Here is a 20,700-nt window from a genome sequence, read left to right on the forward strand (position 1 = left end):
TATTCCAGGAGTATCTATCAATTAATCGAGATAATCTAATTACTGTCGTTCACAAATTTAGACAAAGTTGATCCGCTTTGAAAATTTTTGTATCAAATTAAGATTGTATATGAATTAATTTTAATCTAACTCATCCAATTAAATAGATGGAGTTCTAAACCCTAATTCAGTTAATTTTGTATAAAATTCGTTGTGTAAAAAACTATAGATCCTAATTGGCCATCTAATATACATACATGGATCATGATTTTTTTTATTTTGAAAAAATGGATAATGATTTGTGATTGGACAAGGTGGCACTGTTTCTGTAGAGTGGACCATAAAAAAAAAAAAAAAAACCAAACAAAATAAGAAGAAGAAGAAAGAGGAGGTTGAGAAGGGAAGGAAGGAAAAAGAAGCAAGTGGAGGGTGGTTGGGAAGGAATTTGGGTGGACCAATATAAATATTGATTATGGACCACAATTAAGTTGGTTTTTGTGCTCTTTCTGCTTAATAAACCCCAACTTCTTGCAGTCTACGGTTGGTTTGGATAGTGAAAAAATATGGTTTTAGATAAAAGTTAAAAGTTAAATAAAATATTATTTTTTAATATTATTATTATTTTGAAATTTGAAAAAGTCTAATTGAGATTTGAAAAAATTAAATTATTTATTATATTTTGTGTGGAAATTTTGAAAAACTATAACGATGAAATGAGATAAGATAAGATGAGATGAAATTAAACACTCTTTGAATCCAAACGAGCCAAATATAACCCCAAGAAAAGAAAATAGATCAAAATCATTTCTTGCGTTGAGTTTTCAATTCTATTAGATTGTAGTTGATGTAGTAAATAAGCCACAGATGTCACACGGTATGGGCATATTGTGGAGGAAATTAAGCAAGTTTTAAATGGTTTGGATCCTTGGCAGATCTGCTATGTTAAGAGGGCTTCTAATCAAGTTGCACATGTTCTTGCAAAACATGCTTTATTATATAGTTCTAAGTGTGTAGATAAGGGATTTGTACCTAATTGTATTAGTGGGATTATGCTGTCTAATTTGGTTATTCAGTAATGAAAGTGGATGTGTTTTTACTAAAAAAAAATCTATTAGATTAAGATAAATCAGTTTAAGCCTTTATAAGATATTTTTCCACCATAAGTGAAAGTTTATCAATAAAATTGGAGTATCGTCATTTTCTCTAAAAAAATTAAACTTTTATCAATTGCATTCTTTCATCTATATTCTGTTTGCATTTTTAGTACAATGTGTTTTTTAATAATGTAGATAAAAGCTAAGGTATCATTAATAGGGTTAGCTAACATATTGAAAGATTCAAAACTTTCAATTAGGATGTGAATCATATTCAATTAAAGTTTAAGGAAGTAAGTGATGATAAGACAATAGTTTGCAAGACGAGAAATCATGTAACTAACCCTAAAAAGTTCTATAACAATCAGATTGTATTACGTAGAGATCATTATTATATTTGATTGAGGTATGAATATCTTGCTCTCATGTAACTATGGGAGAATAATATTGTATGACGAGTAAATCTTTAGGCATGTGTAGACATCAAACGAGACCAGGTATGGTAGTTCTCACTGATAAGAGGTTGCGTAACTAAAAGAACACTAGGACTATCACTAAGATGAAGAAAATAAGGAGAAATGACATCCTTGGAATCGAATTTGTGAGACAACGCCATAGAAGCAATGAAAAAGAACGTCTGATACCATATAAATGTAAACTCTACCAGAGCACGGGAAGGGTGAAACCCTAACAGACCAAAGGTCGGGAGAGAGAGAGAGAGGGTGAATCTTCCAGAAGAAGTGAAGAAAAGATATTATTGTAAAAGTGTATTTACATCCGTGTACAGTAGCGGTATTTATAGTAATATATGAGGAAATAAAAAACATGTGACTAACATGTGATACAAAGAGGAATAATAAACTTAAAGAATAAGTTTAATTCCTTATACATGTCGTGGTGATAAGGGTCAAATGATCTGGAATCCCATTTCTCCATGAGTAAGACTACAAAAGGGAACCCCGCCCTAGACCCACTGTCATGACCATGGAATCCACAATTGTCATGACACTTGATGATCGACAACATCGCCATCGCCCATTGCCATGACCCATTGCCATCGACCAGGGCTCTAAACCCATTTCTTTGAAAGCTAACTAGTTGCCCAGTCATTGCCATCAACACTCGCCATAAACCCTCACCAATAGGTCTAAGTGTGACGAATCCAACCCAAGATCGTCATGAAGCTGAGAGTGCTCTGTGAGCTGACTTGGTAATTCTATCTTTACTTATTTATACCGTGTCTTCAGGCTTCTGTTATTTTTCATATTTTGACATTATTTGTTGTGGATGTTGCTCAATCATTTAGATTTTACATTTACAAGTATTTCTTTCTGTTCCATTCTGCATTCCCTTCCACACACACACACACACACTTTCTCTCTCTCATTTGAGGAATACTTTAGGCTTTCAGTCTACAGGTAGTGTCTGTTTGAAACCAAATCAAGATGGATTGCCAAAAGAAAGACTTCTTGAAGAGGTCGAGAATAACACTAGTAGGTCTAGTTTGGCTCATATTGAACAAGAAATGGAAGCATGGGGTTACAAAGTTGATGAGATTGACCCCTCAGTGGTTGATGAGTTACCACCAAAAATCCAGGAAGGAGTTCAGGCCTGGCTAAGGCCTCATAAGTGGCTTAATGTAGTTAAAAACTTAAAAGGTTATTATTGTTCATTATTTCTTTCAAGCCAAAAATAGATGAAGTAGCAATAATGTAGATGGGCCTGTTATCTCTTTCAAGCTTAAAGAAAGATGGTGATGTTGGAATTTCTTGATATACAATATAGTTAGAATTTACTATGGTTAAGGCTTAGGAATCCTGGAAGTGCTTTTTGAGTACATATGCATTTTTATCATTCTTCCTATGGATTTTATGGAAAGAAGCTAATTCCTGTTAAGTTTGGACAATATTCAATCTAGAAAGTGATTGTTGGAAAGTGACAATATTAAGTTTGGAAAGTGATTGTTGGAAAGTAAGAGCTAACGGATTGAAAAGGTTTGTGTAAGTTTCTTTTAGTCAATTTATTAATGTGATGATCAATGGTTGTTTTTGTGGTTATTGAGTTACGGTCATTGAACTCGTTCTTGTGTCATAGCCTATTTATTCAATTGAATTCTAAATTCTTGAGAATTGAACATTTAACTCCATTGATTTATTCTTTAGAACGGTCATAGACATGTTCTGGTAATGCTTTAATCCAGGATAGTTGGCATATTCTCACGTTAATAGGACAATTACTAGGTAACACCATAACATAATTGAGATTATGTTTTGGATCTTCAAAAGCTTATTCCAAGAGCACATCTAATATAAATTGGATCATTAAGATGTTTAGTTGCTTCTCTGACTTGATTTTCATTTTGTACATAATTTATGGGGACAAATATGGTATTGGTGATTAATAGTCTTCTTCCATCAGTCACTCTAAATTTATTCATTACTGTGGCTCTAATCTTTTTAAAAATGCATTGCCCTTTCTTTAGTTTAGAGTGAGTTGATGTCTTGTGTATCTATTTTCAAGCAATATGGTAAGTTCAGGTTCTCATTCCGATTTAAGTCCTTGGACTACAAGAGCAAAAGACAAAATTAATTTTGAGAGACAATTTTGCTACTGTGAGATTCCATCCAAGCTAAAGATTTTTGGCAAGACTGATAGTTTTGGCAAACAATTTTACAATTGTCCAAACAATCAAATCAACAAACAATGTAGATTTTTTTAATGGATTGATCTTGATATGGAACAAAAAACTTGTTACAAGATTACATTGCAATTAGCTCAACAAAGGAATAACAAAATAAATGTTGAACATGTAATGACTGAACAAATCAAATTTAAAGTCATGGAGAAGAAGTGTAAGGGAACCTTGAAGGTTTTAATATTGTCATGGTTTTGTTTCATTGTGATTTGTGCTGGAATTATTATGTATCTAAAATACAATAATGTATGTCGGTCAGTGCTAAGATATGGTTATTAGGTGATTTGTAATTATCTTTTGTGTATCATGCCAAGATGTTGTAATGTTTATAAGACATTGTGTACAACTGCCTATTAAGGCATGTTTATGTTGAAATGTGATTAATATAATGAACATATTTACTTACATGGCTGTGTTTAGATGTTAAACTGAGTTGAGTTGAGATGATAAAATATTATTAGAATATTATTTTTTAATATTATTATTATTTTGGGATTTGAAAAAGTTGAATTGTTTATTATATTTTGTATTGGAATTTGAAAAAGTTGTAATAATGAGTTGAGATGAGTTGAGAGAAATTTGGCTTCCAAACGAAGCCTGTGTTTTATTATCACCATCATGCATAATTATACATCCATTTAACTTCGGCAAAACTACAACAACTTAGACAACATCCATTTGAAAAACTACACAAACCACAAGTCAAGATCTTGGTAAAATTTGGGCATCCAAGTTCATCAAATTAGTTTAATTACAATATCAATTATAATTACAGCAAAAGAATTATAAAATTAGGCCTTCATAGCTTCTAAAAAATAATTGTACTATTTTAAAAGTCACCAAAAAATATAGTTACAAGATATACTAATTAAATGGGCACAAGTAGCTACAAAAGCTCCAACACTCGAATATGGCCTTCCATATATATCATATTTAAATTTAAAAAAACTTCATCAGATTTTTTCAGTTGTCAACCAAGACCATTTATGAAGAAATTTGCTATAACATAACAATAAAATCAATTAAATTCATGAAGAATGGACAAATTAAATAAATATTTTAAAATTATCACTAAAAATCTTAAAATATTTTAAAACCTATAGACATTTTGCACTAAGGATCCAATCTTTTTCTTTTAGATATAGAGATTGTTGTATTTTCAAGATCCCTAAAAACCTAAAAAAATAAGAATTAGTATGCTAGATTAAAATTAATCAAACATAATAATTTTATAACTTACTATACTGATGAAAGATAATTATTCTTAGCATGACCTCATTCTTGCAAATGTTACATAGCTCTATTATTTGCTGCTTGAGTCTCTTTTGGGTTATTTACCCTTAAAATTCTTGGTCATTCTATTGTTGGCACTTGTGAAGGATCTTGTAGCATTAGTGAAAACTTTGATACAATTTGACTTTTTAATATATGAGAATTTAGTTTTTGGCACCTCTACCTTCTAAATTTTTTTCACGACTATATTCCATTCAAGCAACCCTTGATGAACCTTATGTAAGGCAATATAGAGGTAGTTGAGTTTTTTTTATTAATTGTGACCAAACTTCTGCAATATCGTAAAATTACATCATCAACTTGTTTTTCTTGATCATTTTGTGTCATTGCATGGCATTCATAATTAGGTATGTCGATAATAGCTTAACTTTTAGCATTGATTATCCATCTCTCTATAATATAATAATGCGGCAAAATATCTAATTTAGATTTCTTATCCAAAACACGTAGAATATGCCTACATAGAATTCCCATGAACTCAAATATATGACATGTACATGTTATATTTTTTTCTCCACTCTCCAATATCACATAATAAATAGGGATCTACTGGCCATGAGGTGCCACGTTATATATCTTACTTTCATCCTCTTTGTGATCTTTGGTTGACTTGTATCGTTGGCTATTGAAAACTCATCTTAAAAAATTATTAAAGTCTTTTCTGCATACTTTTATTTCTCTTTAAAATAAAGTGCATATAAGACTTTCTTATATTGATGCACAGATTCAGTGATCATAGTGTTTGAACAAAGATAATTCTTAAAAAACTTGTTCATATTTTCACCCCTTTGAGTTATTGGCATATTGGCATAAAATGTGGTTCTCAAATAAGTCAGAACCCACTTTTTTTCCCATCAGATATAAAGACTTTGCAGTCAAGTATTATCTAGTAGCTTATATTTAATAGTGAACTTTATTCCTACTCGAACTCATTAATCATTATGTCTCGTGAATCCAATGACAAATTTTTTTTTGAAATTCTAGAAATTTGTTATATATATATAAATCAAATGTTCAGGAAATTTTTACAAAATGTTCAGGAAATTTTTACAAAATGTCTCCCAAGCACATCCTATGAGTTGTATTTGAGAGTACCTTTACAATTGCCTTAGCCATCGCCTCGTTGTCATTGGTGATTATAGTTGATGAAGCATGCTCAATCATTGTCTCTTGTCATGTTCTTAATAACCATGTATATAATTCAACTATTTCATTAACTAACAAAGCAAAACCAAACAACTTCCCCAAGGCATGTTATAAATATTTGTCAAGTATGTGACATCAAAATGCATCTTATAAATATTTGTCAAGTATGTGATATCAAAGGTGACAACATCCCTAGTATTGGTATGCAGGCCTTAATCTTGCATCTGTCAAAAAATAACTTTCCATACACTCATTTTCAAAAACTTGGATGGAAGCACAAAACCAAGTTCTTTACATTGTTAATCAAGAAAGTAGGCATACATCCTTTGTGCCTCACCCTCTTCAAACAATTTTCTTCTTTTGTTTGCCAAGTAATTTTCCACACCCTTACCAATACAACTAACGTTAAAATCACCGCATAATTCTTTGTCTTTTCTTCATGTAGCTTTTTGATGTTTACTTTCTACTCCCTGACTTTTACAGTGAAATGCCACTTGTGATGAGGCTTATAAATTACATAACTTGTGGAATGTTGATGTGCTGGCCATTTGTTGTTGGAGGGTGGCAACTCCTTTTTCACACTACGTCCACTCCAAAGCGAAACTATTGTATGATACACATTCATCTTTGCAATGGATTTACTGTTGCATTGGCTCTAAGAAATATGTAAAAAAGTAATTTTCTATATATTTGCATTTATACTTATTCACTAAAAATGATAAAACACATTTTATGTAAAGATGGTAGTTAATTGATTTGTTTTGAACTAAGTTCCAACATAATAAATAAACAAGAAGATAATAGAGTTATTGGAATATATTTATATATATATATATATTTAAATGTTATATTAACAATAAAGCAAATCACATGATAAAATATTTTCGTAACAATAATCATAATTATTGATGTGATATATTTTAATGATTATTCATTTAATAGGTAAGCATATAAAATATTTAAAATATGTAACATTAGCGCATATATATATATATACACACGTGTGTCTACAAGTACACGCACCTAAATTAAAGGTTGGTGCATGACTTCAAATTAGACTAATTCAACCATGATATTTTAAGGCAAAAATGAAAAGATTTTCCTCATGACCAATTTATAAGGATAGGGTTTCAATCATCTCTAGATGATGTCATTAGATAAACAATAAAATATCACATAATTGTTCAAACACTATCCCAATCACCTAAATCTTGCATAAATATTAGTTTATGATTCTATAGATTCACTATATAATATAAAAGATCGTAAGAGAGACTCACAAAGGATCCGTTACCTAGTTGGGAATTTAAAACTTCAAAAGTGTTTAAACTCGTATTGGAATTTTTTAGAGTTTACAAAAATGCATTGGATAATTACTTGATTTAGGTAAAATGCAGATATTATGTGCTCAAACTAACTCTATGTGCTTACTTTATAGGTAAAAAGATGAATCAAAATCTCATGTTAGCGATGTTAGAAATATTATTTTTCATGGAAATTGAGATATTTAACTAAATAAAAATTCTCATAAATTTGAAAAATTCTTATCTTAAATTCTAGCTGAGAATCACGTGTGCATGACACGTGCTTGATTCCCCACGGGAGGCAAAGTGCTCGCTACCAAGGTGAGTACCACGAAGTATGTATCATGAAGAGGGAAAGAGCTCTTACCTCGGGCAAGCATAATAGAACAGCATTGCCCATTACCTTGGCATGGATCAAGTGCGCCAAAGAGCTCGTCACCTCGGCATGCAGCTTGGGGAGGGGTAATTGCCCTGAGCAAGCAACATGGAGAGCATCAAGGTGCCAAAGGCTTGCCATCTCAGCGAGCAAACTACAAAAGGAAAGTGATCGCCTGGGCTAGCACGTTGGGGAGGAATGTGGAAAGACACAGAGCTAGCCCCTTAGACGAGTACCAGGAGAAGTAAATGAGCAATAAGTATTGTTGGGCCCTAGTTTATATGTTTATATCTCTCCCACTTGAGACTTTCAAGTTTAGATATGAATTTGAGGGAACCTTGATCCAACATAGCTTCTCCCTCTCCCCTACCCACTTTTCTTTGTTTGACCTAATCTTTCTCTATCATTTTCTTTGATTTTTTCCCCTCCCCCTAAATTTTTCTTAGGTGTTTTATGCTAGTTCTATTGTCATAGGGTCGTTTACCACCCACGCAACCCATACTAATGGAATCATGGCCTTTCTAACTTCAAACTCCACCATATGGTCCATTTTTGTGATCGTGTGATTGTCATGTGCCATCTCCAATGCAAATGATTGCCACGTGCTACCTTCTTTGGAGCATTCTCATCCTTATTCAACTAGGTTTTGAATGCATCATCTTTTGACTGATATATCACCTTTCTTACACCATTAACCATCAGTTACCGTCCCATTGCTCTGCCACCTTTTGATCCACAATATAATGGCCCCAACATTGCCATTTTACCATACTTAGTGCCCATGCACCCCCAACTTGCGACGCCTAAAAGGAAGTTACTCTCTTTTGAGAGACAATTATTTTCCATGTCTTTTTTCAAAAACAAAAAACATGTTTTTACTTCCTTTTAAGAGAATAAGGAGGATGACAACTTAGAAAAACTCTCTTCATATACTTTAAAGTAGTATATCTATTTCTACGCCTTTCAAATGAAACACCACAAATCCTAAGTGGGACTCTATCAAAGATTGACATTTACTACCAAGGAATGCAAACCCAATACAAGCTTTTGGTTCTACTCTCTTTTTTATTATTTTAACTTTATGCACTATTGATGGGAACCAAGGTGGGTTTAGTCTTAAAGATCATTTACAAATTCCAGATGGGCCAATTACAAGATCAAGGGCCAAGAAGATCAATGAATCAATGCACGGATTGGTACAATCCACTTGGGATGAAGCTAGCAAGAGCCCAACACTGAAGATGGGCTTGAAGAAGGAGAACCAGCTTTGATCCACTTTATTCAAGCTGTGGAAGACATGACTTAGAGATACGGCCTATTGTTATTGGAGGCTTCTAATTTGGTTAAATGATTTATTTTATTAGTTTAAAATAAGTGGGCTTGAAGATGCTTAGCTCACATGTCTTATTTCTTATGAACTATGTTTTTGGGAAGGCCTTGTATTTTGGTCAAGGGCTTATTTGGAAAGTTACATTTTAGGAACTAGGGTTTCATCAATTTATTGTAGGGGTTACTGTAGTTGCGGGTATTGTAGCTGGTACTGTTCATCAAGGGTAATTTTGGGTAAAAGGGGCTTTATTTTGGCTAGGGTTTTGATTAGATTTGGGTTTAAAAACTCTTTGTAGCCTCATTTGAGAGATTAGACAATATTGAATTTTATTTGTGAGTTGAGTTTTTTTCTCTTGTTCTTGATTGAACTCTTGAACTTATCAAAGGTAAATCGCAACCTTTGTGGCGTTCCTCCTTTGTAATCTAGGTTCTTGAGACGGGTTCTTCAACGGGTCTAGATTTTAATATAATCTAGGTTCTTGAAATGGGTTCTCATCGGGTCTAGATTCTCCGTCCTTGACTTGATTTTTTTGGCTTTCTTGGAGAGTTTTCAAATTGATTGTGGGTTCAAGGGAATTCATTCCTATGGGTTCATATCATTTGGTATCAGAGCAAGGTTTCCAATCAGGTCTGATTCTATCTTTTAATTTCTTGCATCCTTAAATTTAATTCTAGGGCTACATTGTTCTAGAGTTGCCAAAAAAAAAAAAAAAAAGAAATTGCAAAAACGAAAAGTAGGCTGCCAAAATTCTAAGGGTTTTTGGTTTGACTGAAATTTGCATCACCTAGGGTTTCAAAATTCTAGGGTTTAATGCATATCTGAGTTTGTCATTTGCTTGGAATGTCGTTCCTTTGATTCTCTTCTATTTCGTTGTCAATTCTTGTGTGCTTCAATTTAATTGCTTGATTTTTACAATTGAGTATTTCTGTTTGTGATTGAATTAGAAAAAAAGAAAAGAAAAGAAAAGAAAGGAAAGGAAAAGAAAAGAAGAGAAAAGAAAAGAAAAGAAAGGAAAGGAAGAGAAAAGGAAAGGAAAAAAAAAAAGAAAATTCGAAAAAAAAAAAAAAGAAGAAGAAGAAGAAGAAAAAGGAGAAGAAGATAAAGAGAGGTAGCATATTTAAAGGTTGCTACATAGTTACAATAAAGACAAAGAAAAACATTTGTTGATTGAGTTTTATCCTCAAAGGGGTTGAATATATATTTGTAGTTGGTATCTTGTTCTATAATTACTCTTTCCCTCATATAAATTCCTTAAGTCCCGTGTCGTTTTATTCCTTCCTTGTTTCTTGTTTCTTGGATCTATATTACTGGTTGGAATAATACAAGGTTGTATTGTCTTGATTTAGTTCAACTAGTTCTTAAAGAACTTGAGCGGAAAAACTCTTGAGGTAAAAGGCAAGAGAGTGTGAGACTATATTTATCGGGAAAAAGCCAATTAAGAGTGAAACACTAGTGGAGTGCCATTATTCGAGTGTAAACACATATGGGAGTGTGTGAGGTTTTCTTTTTGTCACTAACATTCTTTTGTGCAGCATCTTATAATGTCTCAGCGGAGTAACGCATCACCAAGGGGGAGAGCAGATAACTCATCCTATGTATTGCAAGCCATGCAACAACAGTTTGAGCGGTTGAACTTTGTGTTGGGTGAAGTGAGAGATAGGATGGATCATCAAGAAGCAGCGATTAGAAATCTTCAATGTGAGAGAGATATGAGGCGACGTGAGTATAGAGTTGAAAATGAGTATGAGAATGAGGGAGATGGTGAGGATGAGGAAGACTTAACATATGAAGTTGGATTGGGTAGACATAGAGGAGTTAGGCGTGGAAGGGGACTTAGGGCAAAGCCGGGGGTCGAGATGGAGTAGATAAGAACCTTGGGAGCATCAAAATGAAAATACCAGCATTTCAAGGTAGAACTGACCCTGAAGTTTATTTAGAGTGGGAGAAAAGAATAGAGTTGGTGTTTGATTACCATAATTACTCTGAGGAGAAGAAGGTGAAGTTGGCGGTAATTGAGTTCACTGATTATGCCAGTATTTGGTGGGATCAATTAGTGACCAATAGGAGGAGGAATCTTGAGAGGCCTGTAGAAACTTGGAGAGAGTTGAAAGCTATCATGAGGCGGAGATTTGTACCTAGCCACTACTATAGAGACCTCCACCAAAAATTACAAAATCTTACACAGGGGTCTAGGAGTGTAGAGGATTACTATAAGGAGATGAAGGTGGCTATGATTCAGGCTAACATAGTGGAGGATCGGGAGGCCACGATGACAAAATTTTTGAGTGGGTTGAATAGGGAGATAGCCAATGTAGTTGAGTTGCAACATTATGTGGAGGTAGAGGACATGGTACACATGGCTATGAAGGTGGAGAGGAAGTTGAAAATAAAGGGTACATCAAGGTATACTTTCGTTTCTAGTACTCCTTGGAAACAAAAGTGGGACAAAAATGATCAAGCTGTAACAAAGGGGAAGACCGAACTACCTAAGGGAAAAGATGAGGGTGAGGCTGAAACCTCAAGAAAAATAGAGAATGAGTTGGAAAACAATTGTGAGGCTGAGAGTTCAAAAAAGGATGAGAGTGAAAGAAAAAAAGAGAGTGAAAATGAAAAATATAGTGAGATGAAAAGAGAGAATGAGGACGAAACATCAAGAGAAAGAGAGAGTGAAAAAGAAAATATAGAGGTGGCTGAGAGTCAAGAAAAAAGAGTGGTGCTACAAGAGGAAAAAGAAAGAGAGATTGCAAAGAGAAACAGAGAGACAAAAGTGAGTTTTTATGCTAAGGCAAACTTTTATACTAACAAATTTAACAACTCTTTGCCTAGTGTTGTTGTTTCTTTGTTGCAAGGATATGAGGTCATGATTTCTAGCGGCGTGTTTTGTGGATTGCCACCTATTAGGGAGATAAAGCATTACATTAATTTTGTGCCAGGTGCGACAATTCCTAACCGACCTTTCCTTGAAGAACATGAGTTTTTTACACACTTGAAGGGACAAGGTATGTCGTTGACTATAATGCATGCTAAGTGGGAGGACTGTGTTGAGACTTTTCCTCATGTAGTCAAATACACACAATGTATGGAAAATTTTGTGGTTGATGCTTTAGCAAGAAGGTACGTCTTTATCTTCATTTTAGATGCAAAATTGTTGAGACTTGAATATAATAAGGAATTGCATGCTAATGATGATGACTTTGCTAGTGTGTATGGAACATGTGAAAAAACATTGTTTGGTAAGTTCTATAAATTAGATTGGTACTTGTTTAGAGGGAATAGATTTTGTGAGCCAACTAGTTTTATGCTTAAGTTGCTTGTGTGTGATAGACATGGTGGTTTGTTGGGTAACTTTGGTGTAAGGAAGACTTTCAATATGTTGCATGAACGTTTGTGGGAGTATCATTTGCCATTCACTGACGTATTGCATGAATGTTTGTGGAAATATCATTTGTCATTCATTAACGTGTTGCATGAACATTTGTGGAAGTATTACTTGCCATTCATTGAGTTTGCATATAATTGGAGTGGTGTAAGAAAAAATTTAGGTGTGTTTTATGAACTTTTGTGGGAGTATCATTTGCCATTCATTGAATTGCTACATGGACATTTGCAGGAGTATCATTTGCCCTTATTAGAGTGTGCATATAAAACCTTGCATACTACTATTTCTTATTCTCCATTTGAGGTTGTTTATAGTTTTAATCCACTTACTCCATTACCTTTAATGGCCTTGCTTGTTGATGATAGGAGTAGCTTGGATGAACATTTTCAATTTCTTGAGAAAATTAATGAAAATACATATGAAGTAGGTAAGCATCATGTTTTTGCTGTTTTCAATGTTACTAATATTTTTCCTTTTGATACAGGTGGAGATTCGAGGTCGAATCCTTTTGAGGAGAAGGGGAATGATGGGAACCAAGGTGGGCCTAGTCTTAAAGATCATTTGCAAATTCCAGATGAGCCAATTACAAGATCAAGGGCCAAGAAAATCAATGAATCAATGCACGGATTGGTACAATCCACTTGGAATGAAGCTAGCAAGAGCCCAACACTGAAGATGAGCTTGAAGAAGGAAAACCAGTTTTGATCCACTTTATTCAAGCTGTGGAAGACATGACTTAGAGATACGGCCTATTGTTATTGGAGGCTTCTAATTTGGTTAAATGATTTATTTTATTAGTTTAAAATAAGTGGGCTTGAAGATGCTTAGCTCACATGTCTTATTTCTTATGAACTATGTTTTTGGGAAGACCTTGTATTTTGGCCAATGGCTTATTTGGAAAGTTACATTTTAGGAACTAGGGTTTCATCAATTTATTGTAGGAGTTACTGTAGCCGCGGGTACTGTAGCTGGTATTGTTCATCAAGGGTAATTTTGGGTAAAAGGGGCTTTATTTTGGCTAGGGTTTTGATTAGATTTGGGTTTAAAAACTCTTTGTAGCCTCATTTGAGAGATTAGACAATATTGAATTTTATTTGTGAGTTGAGTTTTCTTCTCTTCTTCTTGATTGAACTCTTGAACTTATCAAAGGTAAATCACAACCTTTGTGGCGTTCCTCCTTTGTAATCTGGGTTCTTGAGACGGGTTCTTCAACGGGTCTAGATTTTAATATAATCTAGATTCTTGAAATGGGTTCTCATCGGGCCTAGATTCTCCATCCTTGACTTGATTTTTTTGGCTTTCTTGGGAAGTTTTCAAATTGATTGTGGGTTCAAGGGAATTCATTTCTACGGGTTCATATTATTATTGGTTATAAGAGGACATTTGTTGAAAATTCTATTGAAATATTGTTCTTCATCTTAAATCTTATCATTCATAATCGTAACAAGATTTTGGCTAGGATTAGGTGACTAAAATAATAAGGTTTATGCTATCATTGTGTTTGTAATTATGGATGAATGTAAAATATTTATTCACTCTATCTATAACATTATTAAGTTTATCCAGAAGTCATAAAGTTTGTTTAGATAAGTCAGTTATGTAAAAATTGAGTCCATAAGGATATGCACTTATCCAAAATAGAAGCTAAACTGGAATCAGTTACTACAGTGAAGAGTTATCGCGACATGTTAGTAATTTGTCAGGAGACTTCTTCGTGACAGACTAAATTCGTTAGCAGAGTCCTATCTCAGCTGGAATTCTTTCCAGACTTGATATTTAAAGGAATTCGGTTTATCAATTATCTAAGGAGTTTTTATTGAGAAAATATACAGAAGATATTTTGTGTGCTTAAGAGAGAAAATTCACTTGAGAATTTTTTTTTTAATCTCTCCTTGAGTGTGATTGTGCTCCAAGTTGGAGGATCGTTAATTGGATTTCAACCACTGGAGTTTCAGGAGAAAAATACAAATATTTGAAGATCGCCATAGGTTCTAATTGCTACTGCAGTAGAAGATAAACGAGTCATTTGTCTGGTCAAGTAAGAGAGTCAATTGATAAAGGTTTTGTAATTGAGAACTTATTTGTAATTTTATTTTTAAATAATAAATTGACTTTTCTGGATTTGGTTGTCTCATATGAATATTTTACTTTTAAAAAGTTCTTTAAAGGGTTTTCCTTCGTCACCAATCGTTGTGTCATGCAATTTATTTAATTACTTTACATGTTCATTTGTTTAAATAATTGCAATATTGTGATCTAACAAACTTGTTCAAGTGGATTGGTGAATATTTCCGTGAATACACATGAGTACTTGGGTAATTTCATAATCATATTACTACAATATATTTTAAGCAGTTGTGCATTTAAATAATCAACATATGAAACCACAAAAAAAATATATCAATAAGTATAACTAAAAATCTAAAATAAAAACTAATAATACTAGTATGCAAATTTTGATGCAGAAACTCATTAAGTTAGTTGTTTCGAATATATATATATATATATATATATATATATATATATATATATATATCTTTTTGGTTATATTGGATTAACCATTAGCAAAATTAAAAGAAAATAGTTAGAATGATGAGGTGGACCTTTTGATCGATTATACGTCATGGCTAAGTTTTCAAACGCCTCCACACTTCATCACTGATGACGTAATAGACTCCCAAGGTCTCATGTGAAAACTCAAACTGAAAACGTGTAACATCCATAATCTACCATAAAAAAAAAGTCGACTATTTCCCAAAAAATAAACAATAGAAAATGGTGTCTCATTTCAGCTGCGAAAATTGCATTAGAGCACTCCACTAACATTTGAGCATCCTCGTTCAAAGTCATCCATTTGCTTAATAGATCATCAAAAACACCTACATTGGATTAAGCAAGTCCAAATAAAATTTATTGATTACTCTAAAATTATTGATGGTATATTTGAATTTCCTAATTAATTATTTAGTATAAATATATTTTTCAGTGAACATTTTAGTGAAAAACATTAGTTTTCTATTTTTAAACCATACAATTTTTAATCTTATAACTTTCTATTCTTTTAAGAAAAATGATGTTCTCCATCTTTAATGTCGTCATCTTCAGTGATTTTATTCATTACCCAGTTAAATGAACAATCACTTAAAGCATATCACTTCAACAAGTGTGATTGATGATGACAAAATCAAGAATATTTTTGTTATTATAATATTTAAAAAACTCATCTCTTCTATCCAGACGTATTTTTCCAGAAATCATGTCTTCACAGTAATTATATTTTCAAAATGTATATTTATAATTTATAATCATAATTTATACTTCCTTTTTGTTATTGAGGAACTTTGATTTACTAGTCACTTTGTAAAATAAATTGAGGTGAATGCACTCTTGTGGGTTAATTCTTGAGGCTTCCCTATAAACATGTTTGCTGAGAAATGATATTTGTAATTATAGAACGTATAAATCTCACGCATTCATTTGAAAAAAATAAATAAATCTTGAATCCACATAAAAAATATATATATATTTTTATTAATGGTGGACTCTACTTGTTTTCAAATGGAGTGCGAGAGATTTGTACATCTTAAAATTGTATTTAATATTATTCTAAAATTTATATGTAGACAATATACAAATGAAAAAAAAAAAAAAAGAGGAATATGTAGTACTCATGTTCATGCACTATTTATATTAACAGAAGATATGTACTGTTTTTTTTTTTTTCTCTTCACTTGTGTATTTTCCGTGTGACAATCATTGGAGAAAAATAAAAAATAAAAACCCAATAATAGCTGCATAATACATTTTAGAAAAATAAAAAATAAAAAAACTCTATCATAGCTGCATAGTACATTGGTAGCCACGGTTCCAAGAGAACAAAAAGAAAAAACAATAAAATCAGCTTTATCGTCCAACTAGTTAACTTGCCTGCCTCTGGCTATATTCGCAATTTTCTTTTGATATGTTTTTTTTGGTAATTATTTTTTATTCATTTAAATTAAATTTTTATATATTATTTTCTTTTAAGATTTTGAAATTTGTATGCTGATATGTTTTTTTGAATAAATAGTGATAATAATTCGTCAGTGAAAAGGAATATACTCTCATAGAAGCAGTTTATATATCTTGAAAAATACTCTAGTCACAAATAGATTACATAAAAATAATCCTACAAATTAATGTGACTTGATGTGGTTCGTTAGATTATAAAATTACTTTTATTATAAATTATATCTAACGACTTTAGATGAAATCATATTAATTTGTGAGATCGATTACTTTTATGTAATTCGTTCGTAGATATAGCAGTAAGATTATGTATTGAGTCTACAAAGGATTCCCGAGAATTACTCTTTCAAAAATTTTGAAGCTTAAAGGCATAATTTGCAAAAGCTTGGGATTTAATTTAGATTAAGAGAGTAATAATCACATTAAATGATTCTTTATAATCATTAACTCATTATTAAGATTTGGCATTCTTATAATCTTTGTAGAATGTCCTCAAAAAATATTTTTATTTTTATAAAATAATAATATTTTATACTAACTCATGTGACAAGATTCTACATCAGCAATGTATTTAGTGTGTCAATAAATTAAATATAAATTTTCAACTTTAAATTAGTTATCTTCATTCTTATTTTAGTTTCGGGTACTTATAAATTTGCGTATATATCCTCGAAAAACTCCAGTTATAAAAAATGAAAAAAAAAAAAAAAAAATTAAGAACACAAATATTATTTATCTTCATTTCTATTTTAGTTTATTATTGCATGTCTTTCTTTGGGTATTCTAAATTAGCGTAAGGAATCAGGACCATTAAAAGAATAGTCTGGTTTGTATTCACAACTCATCTCAACTCATCTTATTATTATTCAATAATTTTAACTCATAAATCTCATTATTATTCACAATATATTTTATTACTATTTACAATTCATCTCAACTTATCTTTAAATTCAAACGACAACTATAGGTTTTTATCCTCTGATAGCCAACAGTATATCATGCAAAACAGCAAAAGCAATGCCAGCCTAAAAAAACTTTGAAAGCAAACGTAAAGATGATTAAAGTTGGTTTAAGAAATAATAGACGAAAACAATAAGATAAGAGTTTGGTAGAAGAAATTAAATAATTAAATAAATATATTTTTTATTCCTTGATACCAGAATAGAAAATTCAGATAAAATCTTTTCTTTGCCAGTTGCCACTATTTAATCTTTGTTGTATCACAAGTCTAATCCTAAGAATCAAAACCACAGCCCATAGACGCTTCAAAACCAAGGCCATTTCCTCCTCCCAAATCAGTTGTTCCGAAAGTCCAAACAACTATAGCCATGGCTGTAATACCCAAGCAAGAGCCTCCATCACCTGCCTTTGCAGAAACAGTAGAAGAAATAACGAGAATCTATAGATCACTGCCAACAAGACCTTCCGTTGAAGAGGTTGAAGCCGCCATTTCTGTGCTAAAAACTGTGGATACCGAGGAGCAGATGAAGCTTGAAGAAATTTCAAAGCAAGAGGCTTCCCAAGATGTCCCTGTGGAAATCTTCTCTGTGCTGCAGCAAGTGAGGAGGAACATGGTTTTGTTCCAGAGCCATGAACAGAAGAAGGAGGCTCTCCACTTGGTTGAGCTTGACAAGAAGTTTCAGGAATTTGATGATCTCATTCAAAGAGCTTCTGGGTTGGTTTCTGGGGATACCCAGAATGAAAAACATGTTGTTTTGGATAAAGAATTTAACAAATTTGGGAGAGAAAGTATAGTCAGTGATGAGGATTTGGTGAAGAACAGGGAAGATGAAGAACCAGAGGGAAAGACTTCGAAGGGTTTGACTAGGAGTGCTTCCACAAAGGCTTCTATTTTCTCTTCAGGTTAGCGTATATTTCTCTTTTATTTCGAGAATTTAGTAGTTTCACGACCGGATTCGTATTCCAGAGAAACCTGCCATGGACAGAATTAATTTGAACAAAAAAAAAAAAAAAAAAAAAAAACAGTAGTTGGCTTCTTATCTTCTGAAAAATTATTTTGCTTCCTGCTTTGTCAGATGAAAATAATGATTTTTTTATCAATTTCATGTTGCAGATGAAGCCAACATTAGGTATAACAAAAAAACTATAGAAAAGAAGAACTAAAAATATATCTGAAAGGGTGATTCTTCTATTATCTCTCGATTGACAGAACTATTTTGAGTTTTCGTTTTCAGAAGTCCATCTTTGTGATTTGTTCCATATGTCTTGTGTTTCCTTCGAAAACTAGGCCCATATCGGGATAGTTGAAGTTTCTTCAATGTCTTGATGTAGTTCAATTGGTAAATTTGTAGGTGGTGGAGACTCCAAGAAGTGGAGTTTACTGAAGGTAGCAGCTCTGATTGAAAAGTCTGCTAAAACTGGGGCAGTAGTTGTTGATCTTAAGGGGAAGTTAATGGATCGTATGGAATGGCTTCCTGTCTCAATTGGGAAATTATCAGAGGTCACTGATTTGGACCTATCTGAGAACCAAATTATGGCTCTTCCACACACAATTGGTGGCCTCAGGGCCTTGAAAAAGCTTGACATCCACTCAAACCAAGTTATAAACCTTCCTGACTCATTTGGGGAACTGATCAATCTCACTGATCTTGACCTCCATGCAAATAGGTTGAAATCACTGCCAGATTCTTTTGGTAACTTGATAAATCTCATTAATCTTGATTTGAGCTTGAATGACTTCACTCATTTACCAGAGACAATTGGGAATTTTACTTGCTTGAAGAGATTGAATGTAGAAACTAATGAGCTTGTGGAATTACCTTACACAATTGGATCTTGTTCATCACTTGTGGAGCTGAGATTAGATTTCAATCAGCTCAAGGCTCTTCCTGAGGCAATTGGAAAGCTTGAATGCTTGGAGATCATTACTTTTCACTACAATAGAGTTAAAGGGTTGCCAACAACAATGGGCAACCTTTCCAATTTGAAGGAACTTGATGCCAGCTTCAATGAACTTGAATATATACCTGAAAACCTATGTTTTGCAGTAGGTCTAAAGAAATTGATTGTGGGGAAGAACTTTGCAGATCTAAGAGCCTTGCCTAGATCTATTGGCAATCTCGAGATGCTTGAAGAGTTGGATATTAGTGACAATCAAATAAGAACATTGCCAGATTCTTTCAGGCTTTTGTCAAGTTTGAGAGTCTTCCGTGCAGATGAAACACCTTTGGAAGTGCCACCAAGACAAGTAACTGCATTAGGTGCTCAGGTGATCTTGGTGTTGGATCTCCACTTTAGAACATTGGTTTTCTTTCTTTTTAAGGTTCTGTTTCCTGTTAAACTAGTCATATGAAACTAACTTATTTATCTCCCTTGTTCACCAGGCTGTTGTTCAGTACATGGCTGATTTTGTTGCAAAGAGGGATGCTGTATCTACACCAATATCAAAGAAGAAGAAGGGATTTTGGTTCTGGGTTTGCTCAATGTTCAGTCCCAAGCGGAGTAATGTCTCCAAAATCAAGAATGTGCCGAGAACTTAATTTTTACACTGATCAGCTCATGTGCATATTTGAGAATTTTTCTCTTCTTTTTTCCCCAAAAAATTGTTTCCATATTTGCAGTTTACTGTACAAATAATTAAGTGATGCCACACAATTTTCAACTTCTGGTATTGGTTGGTGGGAGCGAAATGTAAGACACTGTAATAACATGTTTTACTCTGATACAAAGGTAATAACTCTTTAGTTTCCATCATTATTTACTTGACTTGTGTATGAATCATTTGAGTTTATTCGTCCAATTCCTAAAGAACTGCTATGGAAATAGCTATGAGCTTTCTTGTTTTGCTCGTTCTTTATTGTCTCTCTCTTAGTACTGTATTTGTTGATGGTGAGTAGCTTGACAAATGGTATCTTTTTCTTCAATGTTCTTCAGCAAAGTTTCACCATAGTTATTTCATAACAGTCGCCTAATTTATCACATCATTATGATCAAAATACATGTTTCATGTGTTCGTACGATTATAATATAATAATAAAAAAATATCTTAATTTGATTTTCATAACGTTTAAGATATTTACCTTATCTTATCTTAATATAATTTTCTATAAATATGGATATATGCATTTTATACAAC

The 20,700-nt window shown here is 32.8% G+C and overlaps 1 protein-coding gene across 1 annotated transcript; it reads left to right on the top strand.

Annotated features, from left to right (window-relative positions):
• The first annotated feature begins 17,811 nt into the window (after positions 1–17,811).
• On the top strand, positions 17,812–20,318 carry LOC121235186 (plant intracellular Ras-group-related LRR protein 5-like). Its single transcript, XM_041131468.1, has 3 exons — positions 17,812–18,467; positions 18,917–19,833; positions 19,949–20,318. Exons 1-3 carry the CDS (start codon positions 17,933–17,935, stop codon positions 20,102–20,104), a joined length of 1,608 nt encoding a protein of 535 aa, XP_040987402.1. The 5' UTR covers positions 17,812–17,932; the 3' UTR covers positions 20,105–20,318.
• Positions 20,319–20,700: the final 382 nt, after the last annotated feature.

This window comes from Juglans microcarpa x Juglans regia, chromosome 6D (assembly GCF_004785595.1).
Source record: "Juglans microcarpa x Juglans regia isolate MS1-56 chromosome 6D, Jm3101_v1.0, whole genome shotgun sequence".
In the NCBI taxonomy this organism is placed as follows: domain Eukaryota; kingdom Viridiplantae; phylum Streptophyta; class Magnoliopsida; order Fagales; family Juglandaceae; genus Juglans; species Juglans microcarpa x Juglans regia.

Bases quoted from the DNA above. Each gene is read 5' to 3' on its own strand.
- LOC121235186 (XM_041131468.1), top strand. From the start codon at position 17,933: ATGGCTGTAATACCCAAGCAAGAGCCTCCATCACCTGCCTTTGCAGAA. The intron at 18,468-18,916 runs GTTAGCGTATAT...GTAAATTTGTAG, and splicing joins GGCTTCTATTTTCTCTTCAG to GTGGTGGAGACTCCAAGAAG. The intron at 19,834-19,948 runs GTGATCTTGGTG...CTTGTTCACCAG, and splicing joins TAACTGCATTAGGTGCTCAG to GCTGTTGTTCAGTACATGGC.